Below are 7,500 nucleotides of genomic sequence, written 5' to 3'. Positions count from 1 at the left end.
AGTAGGAAATGATAAGATATCTACAGTTTGGGGTATCAGTGTTTGGCTTTTGCTCTTTCAGTTTCTGTCTTGTACCAAAGCTCATCATTTCCTTTGTAATATATAGGTAAATGTATCAGACTAATAGCCCTCCTCTACTCCTCTGCCTGTCAAGGGTCACCGACCTGTCTCCAGTTTTTGGTAGGGTTTTGCGTGTACCTCTTTTCTGCTCTGTTGTTTTCTTTTCCATTTCTAATCATTGACTGATGATATAAACATCAAGGGTTTAGAAGGAGTTGTTGCAAGAGATGTATTTGATCCAACTTGGTTTAAAATTGATAGAAAATTACCAGTTGTTTATTTTTTGAGCCACAAAGCAGTGAAAACATGGATATCATATTGATACATAGTTTGTGTTTCTGTGCACAGGAGAATTAAATGTGTCAAGTGTTATGTACCACATTACAAATGGTTTTTAAGAAATATATTCAGTTTATAGAATGATTTATTGAAACTATTAACCCATTGTGGACGGGGTGCCTAACAACCTAACTGGTCGTCAGGGCGGGCAGTCTACGACACTAGCGGCACCGGCTAAAAAAATAGAGGGATGGGGGAAGGGTTTTCTCCACCCTCCGGGTAGCGCAGACTAGCCCAAACAATATTTTTCTATAAATCCAGCAGAAAATGCGGGTTTAGGTTGACTTTGGAACCCTGTAGCTCTGGAGCTAACGCCATTACAGCCATAATAATTCATGACTGTGTGCACACTTCAACTGTGAGCAGATCCCAATGTCGCGTCATGTACGCATTGACTCCCGTCTTTTAGGCCTAATCACTGTCGACATGTATGTCTTGACACCCATACGCAATGGGTTAAGAAATTTGAATTTATTTATTGAGTATTTCATCCTGTGCCCTGTGTTTTTTAGATGACGCTCAGTATTTTCTTATCAATTTTTTATCATATCAGTTCCCTTATTTGTCCCCTCATTGTCACATGAGACTATTTATTTCCTTTTTTGAATATTTAGTTGAAATTGTCACTCGCATCATGAAGTCCATTGTTGTGTATGTGCAAAGGATTTTTCTCTCTCTCTTTCTCTCTTTTTCCTACAATTAGTTAAAATACTTGGCTTTAGCTCACTTTTGCATTATGCAGACTTTTCATTGATGCAACATCAAGAGACAACCCAAAAAGCAGACACTCTATCTGCTAGAACCAGCATCATAAACAGTAATCAACATAAGCCACCTTCCATTTCAGTTCGGACACCTGTGGCATCCCACCAAAGCAAGGGCGGGGTGCAGGCCCAGACACTAGCCTTTTCAGATGGGCCAAAGGTGATCACGCAGCCTGCCCAGGGCCCACCTCTGGCCCTTGCGCAGATCTCAGGCTTAGCGGGTGTCACTACCCAGAAAGCCCAGGTTAACACTCACACCGTGTCGCAGCAGCACACTCCTAATGTCCAGCACAGACCTGGTAAGCTAGATAGCTTGTGATCTCTCTCTCTCTCTCTCTTTCTTTCTCTTTTTAATATCAGTGATTGAGGAGTAATTTCCTAATTGTTGTGTCACATTAGGTGTTACTTTAATCTTACAATATCTCAACTATTTTATAGCCTTGATATTGATAAGCAACAAATAGGTTTCAATGATGAATTTGACACTGAATTCTAAAAATATATGGTTGAGCCAACACAAAGAACGCAAGATCCAACAAGGGCTCCCATATCCCTTTCACCGCATTCCCTGAGACCACGCACTCTGTCCCCAGGTGGCAGCGTCATGGGTAGCAGTGTGGGTAGAGTGATGGGGGGGACAGGAATCCCTGTTGCCAAGGTCCTCCCCCAGCAAGCCACAACCCCCAGTCAGGGCTCTGCATCTGTGGCTGGCACCCCCAGGGGTTCCCACGGGCAGGTGCGTGCTCAGTCCCCTGGCCAGGCAGCCGACCCACAGGCCCCCCACACCAATGTGTTCCTGCAGAGACCTCATGCAGGTAAGGGCTACACCAGATGTTTCTTCTTCTTTTTCTTCTACTCCTCTCTCTGCTCTCCTCATTTCTCTTCTCTTCTCCTCCCTGAAAGGTTTTTCAGGAGATCTTGTATGCGAGGTGATTGTTAGATACTTTGTCCATGTCAGCCAGTAATATTCAAAAAGAAAAATAGTTAGATATGCAAGTGTGTGTGTGTGTCCTTCTGTGTCTGTGTTGGCTGTGTTGGCAGTGAACTTGTACCTTTGATTTTACTTTAATTTTCGTTTGAATATTCCAGGGGTGACCGTGACAAGTGGTACGCCTGCAGGTCAGGCAGAGAGGGTTGTCACAACAGTCCCCCAGTACAGCATTGCGCCGCCCTACTACTATGAACAAGGCCAGAACACTTACCAGGTTGGTATCTGATGTATATCTGATCAGAATGCTGTTATTATTATCGATATAGCTTGGCATGTTCCTGTACAAAATCATTGCCGTCGTCAAACCCGTGAATAATTTCTCATCCATCTATCACCTCTCCCTCCAGGTTGGCGGCCCCACCCTCGTGCCGCACACCCTGAGCTCCACCCACTACGTCCCAACCAACGTCCAGAGTGGCTCCCTCAGAGTGACAGGAGGTGGAGCCAGTGCTGGTGCAGGGGCAGCTCCAGGCCACGGAGGGGGACCAGGCCAGATTGTGGAGGGTCCAGGGGGGCAGGCACCCGCCCCCCTCCCAGCCATGAAGCCAGGTGCTTCCCCAAGGCCCTCCATCCTACGCAAGAGGCCCGACAGCGATGGGTCAGTTCTGGTTATTTGTTGTTGTTTTTTTTGTCATTATTTGATAGACATTTTTTCTTTCTTCTTTTCCTTTTAAGGTTTGCCAAGGTTCTACTGCTCAAATATGTAATTACACTCCACTGGGCTTGATGTATATAGCCTGATTGTAAACTATAGAATATCACTGCCTGTGAAAAAACATAAGATAGGGGCAAAGAATACTTCAGGTCTGGCTGTCTTCATTCTCCAGATAGCATGCTAGCGGAACCTCTGCTTTAGCCACACTATTAGGTATCATCTGTTAGCTCCCAAGTAGGCACCATTCATCAAATCTTGCCTCCTCTTTCTCCCAAACTGCAGGACACCTCTCAAAGCTGCCAAGAATCTCACAGCTGCTCTGTGCCTCCCCATGCCCTCGCCGCCCTCCCCTAAGCGCCCAGACTCCAGAGGAAATGGCAATGCATCTTCGGGCTCTACAACCATCTCTGCCAATTCTTCTCCTGGTATGTACTGTTTTTATTTGTATCTCTCAGTGTACAGTTCTTCCTGTTTGTCAGAATCATTCTTGTCTTATTGTTTTTTTCTCTCTCTCCTCTCTTAGTCTTTATTCACTGATTATATCTGTCTTTTATCTCTTTCCTCTTAATTTCTCCCTTCCTCCTCTTCTTTTTACAATGTTTTATTTGTTTAGAATTGGAAATGAATTGCCAGCCAATGTTTAACAGCATAAGTGTTTGCTTGCTGCCTTGCTTGTCTGCTTGTTTGAGAATTATCAGCATTTGAGAGATAGAATAGTCAAGAAATAATTCTCTAACAACTGGTTGCTAATGTGTGCATTTATTAACATACAGTCAGTATATATAGCTTCATTGCAGAACTTTTCTTAACCCATTCACGCCGGGACGTATTTTCACCTACTCCTGCTAACGCCGGGAAGATAACAAGCGCGCGACACTTCGTGCCGGGGTGTTTTCTCCCTGCGCGGGGCCGCACTGATCCCCTCAGAGCAGTTTTCACCCACCCTTTTATTATGGTTTTCATGAATGCGTGTACAATGTAAAGGCACTTAAAAATATTGCCATATTCAGAGGAGTTATTTAAGTCAAAAAACATGTTACAGTAATCCCTTTTTAATTTTATTATTGAACATTGCCTATATTCTTTACTTCCATGTAAAAATACTAAAGGAAAGTGGAAGTAATCACTTAGTTTTATACCTTTTTTTTTTTTTACCAAAACGAAAAGATGTACATTTGAGTATGTACCTGTACCTTGTAACGTGACATAATGTTTTTGCATGGGTAATCAACAAATTAGAAGTATTGCATTAGTAATTTTTTACTATATTTTATTTCTTGGCCAAAACACATTTAATTTTACAATAGTTTTTCGACTCAGATCTTTTTATTCAACCAATCAAGAAGCAGAAATTACCATGATGTCACCAATATTACGTAGTTTTCTGTGATGTCATTTTTTTAACGTTATATCTCATTTTATGACATTCAAACACCTAAACTAAAGTAACAGAGTCTAAGAAATTATGTAAAACAATTATATTCGAGAACAATCTAGTGATCTATTGCTGACGTTTTAGTGCGTCACATTGCCCCGCCAGAAAATGCACCACGTCTCAGGGCATCACCCAGGTCCGGGGATATTTTTCGACCTCATGATAGCATGTCAACCGGCATGAATGGGTTTAAATGCGTAAATTCTGCATTATTGATGATATTACAATATAAATATATTACAATAATATATAATATTTTTTGTGCTTTTTGTGTGTATATGTGTGTGTGTTTAAAAACAGTGTAACATTTTGCTTACTTGTGTGCAATTTTGATGAGTATGGTTGAAATACCTAGGCAGGAAGTCATTCAAACAACTTGCTTGCATGTTGGTAATAACACTTGACATCACACAACCTTTCTGGCTTTGGGACCAAGGAACTTTAAAGATCATACGCTGATGCTGCGCTTTGATATGCATTAGGAGTGTTATCTTTCCTGGGAGTTCTGTTCTTACTTCTCTATTCTCTTCTCTCTTTCACTACTCTTGTTCCATCATTCCTCTCCCTTTGCGACATGAAGCTTTTTATTTCCATACATGTACATTGTCATACAGAAATGTTTTTGTAACAGAAGTTGATTGTTTTCAATATTGCGCTTGTTTACATTGGATGTGGAAAATGTTTAATTGCATTTGCCAGATTAACGACTGATCTTTGGGCTTGTGGTTAATGCTTGCACTGACTTTGCAGCATCAGTTGTTCTAGTACGCCTGTATCTGTGTCTGGGCATAGGAAATGTCATTCTTGGGAAGTAAGCTTCTACCTGCAGTGTTACGGCACTCATTCTAGCTGGAGCCCCTGTCCGCTTTTGCGCTATAAGCTGTATGGTACTAACTGTAGCCATTCTTGTGCTCTTAAGACTCGTCCTTATCAGGGCTGCAAATCGAGGAGCTGGATGGTAGCAGCGGAGGCGCAGTCACGGGGAACAGCAGCGAGTTGCGGACGCCCCCCAGCATCAAGCAGGAGCCCCCTGAGGATGCCACGGTGGTCCTCCCACGCCAGCCTGTGCTCTGCTCCATGAGTGAGGCCTCGACCGGCCCCACCAGCGGCATTATCACCACCACACTCAACGTGCCCCAGCCACACCTCTCTGTCACAGGCATGCACGGAGCCTCACAGGCGTTGGCTGATGGCCTCTCGCCCAGGAAGAAACCCAGAAAGCAGCAGCTGTGAGTATATGGGTTTCTTGTCTCTCCCTGTGTCCCTGAACATGGGTAAAATTATAACACTGACCTTTCATTTGCAGTTCTCTAAACACTCAAAAGAGCCATCCTGTATATATGTGTATGTGTGTGTGTATATATATATATATATATATATATATATATATATATATATATATATATATATATATATATATATATATATATATATATATATATATATATATTTAAGAAAAAGGAAATTCTGTAACTACAAATACAGACTAGGAAAATATTAGTATAAAAGTTAAAAGACGAATCAGGCACTGTGCAACTTCAAGCCTTTATTATTCTTGTGAAGATCCATTTCATACCCTGAAACTAGTCCTTTCCCATCCACAAATAAGAGGGCAAATCACATGACCTTTCTTGCAGGACCGGGAATGAGCTCCAAGAGGCCAGGTCCAGCGAGGACGACCTCGACCATCCACCGGTGAAGAAGACCAAGAGAGAGATCGCCGAGGACAATCACGGTCAGTTTGATTTTTAGTACCAATATGGGTATTAGAAAACCTCTTATTCAGTTATTTAACCCACAGCGGACGGGTGTCATGACATACATGACGTAGGAGCTTTGGCCTGACGATGGGCGTCCTGACGTACATGACGTTCGGGGATTTTGGATCACTGTGCTATTTTATTTTACTATGAAAAAGGAATGAGTGATGATGGCTACTGCAGTCATAATTACTATAATTACCGTAATACTGTGCTAGCTTAACGTCCAAAACCTAGATGGCACCACTTTTTCCTAGCACCAGCAAGAGAGAGAGCCTTGAATGGCACCCATCCACGGTCTCTAGCAAGCACTATCTTTATAGAGCGATGACACACACTAAGTTGACGAACTCTTGCTCAAAAGTACCGCCGATGAAGGATGTGCAGTCAGAACGGGAAGAGGAAGATGACTCAATCCATACCCAGTGTCTAAAATGTACTCCTGTGCCAATATGGATACCTTTCACTGTGGCACTCACAGTCACAAGCACAGGTTTCATTCCTCTTCCTTACCTCTTCTATTTATCTTTATTGTAGGTGGTTATATGTTTCGTATTCGTTCATGACAGCACAAAAATACGAAAAAAATATAGTTGCCTTTTGTCCTCCCATAAAACAGCAATACTTCTATCACACTGAGTATAAAGAAAATAATGAGCTAATATGGATAATATACTACAATTTTAGTCTACTGCAGCACTGGTAGAGCCTGTCATATGGCATATATAAGTCTCTAAACTCAATAAAACACACAAAAAAACAAAACACAAAAAATGCTCTAGTTTTTCAATGAATGACTGAAAGAGGGTGGGAATGTTCAAATTATAATGCTTCAAGCAGTCTCTCTTTAAAATAAAACTTATCCCGGAGGCTGGGCAAGCATATTTATCCCCGTCTGCAATGGGTTAATGGTGGCGTTATGTATGACATGCAATATGTTAAGGAGGAAAGTTTGCCACTTAGTAGTAAAGAAAACCCACCTTGCCGCAGACTTGGAAGGAAGCGAAGACGAGGGCGGGGGATGGTCAGAGCCGGGTGGAGGCAGCAGTGGCGGGAGCTACGGGGGGAGTGGAGGAGGCCTAGGGGGAGCCAACGCCACCAACGCAGTCAACGCCACAGTTGTCATCACCAACCGCCCCACCATGTCCCTTCTGAGCAGCTTCCGGCAGACGTGGAAGCCACGGCACAACCACTTCGTACGTCACACCGACGTCAAGCCCAAGGACGAGAGGAGATTAACTGTCAATGAGATCGCCAACCAGAAGATGGCTTTACAGCGTGTCAATGGATGGAAGGTGAGAGGGGATAGTCCTGGCTTTTTTAATCATTATTGTAAAGTTTAATTGAAAGACTGGAACTTGGAAGTAATTAGCATTATTCTCATTATGCTATAAAAACAGATTTTGTATTGATATGGAATTTATTCTTTTCCTTTTCTTCCTTCTTACTTTTTATAATTATCACCTCTAACACATTGGGAATATTCCAATTTTTTG

At 42.5% G+C, this 7,500-nt stretch overlaps 1 protein-coding gene across 4 annotated transcripts in view; it reads left to right on the top strand.

The window, feature by feature from the left end:
* Sap130 (Sin3A-associated protein 130) overlaps positions 1 to 7,500 on the top strand; it is a 16,144-nt gene that overhangs the window by 7,149 nt on the left and 1,495 nt on the right. For 2 of the 4 annotated variants that reach the window (XM_086546726.1, XM_086546724.1), the window contains 8 exons: positions 1,247 to 1,462; positions 1,757 to 1,978; positions 2,253 to 2,368; positions 2,502 to 2,752; positions 3,092 to 3,234; positions 5,179 to 5,473; positions 5,882 to 5,979; positions 6,995 to 7,299. In XM_086546726.1, the coding sequence (XP_086402852.1) occupies positions 1,247 to 1,462; positions 1,757 to 1,978; positions 2,253 to 2,368; positions 2,502 to 2,752; positions 3,092 to 3,234; positions 5,179 to 5,473; positions 5,882 to 5,979; positions 6,995 to 7,299 (1,646 nt within the window). Of the gene's footprint in view, positions 1 to 1,246; positions 1,463 to 1,756; positions 1,979 to 2,252; positions 2,369 to 2,501; positions 2,753 to 3,091; positions 3,235 to 5,163; positions 5,474 to 5,881; positions 5,980 to 6,994; positions 7,300 to 7,500 lie in introns of all 4 variants that reach the window. The other 2 variants (XM_086546725.1, XM_086546722.1) reach the window with 1 other exon arrangement.

This window comes from Penaeus japonicus, unplaced genomic scaffold, assembly GCF_977035675.1.
Source record: "Penaeus japonicus unplaced genomic scaffold, GWHDUDI00000001_assembly GWHDUDI00000018, whole genome shotgun sequence".
Taxonomy (NCBI): Eukaryota; Metazoa; Arthropoda; class Malacostraca; order Decapoda; family Penaeidae; genus Penaeus; species Penaeus japonicus.
This window is presented reverse-complemented; position numbering and strand designations above follow the sequence as displayed.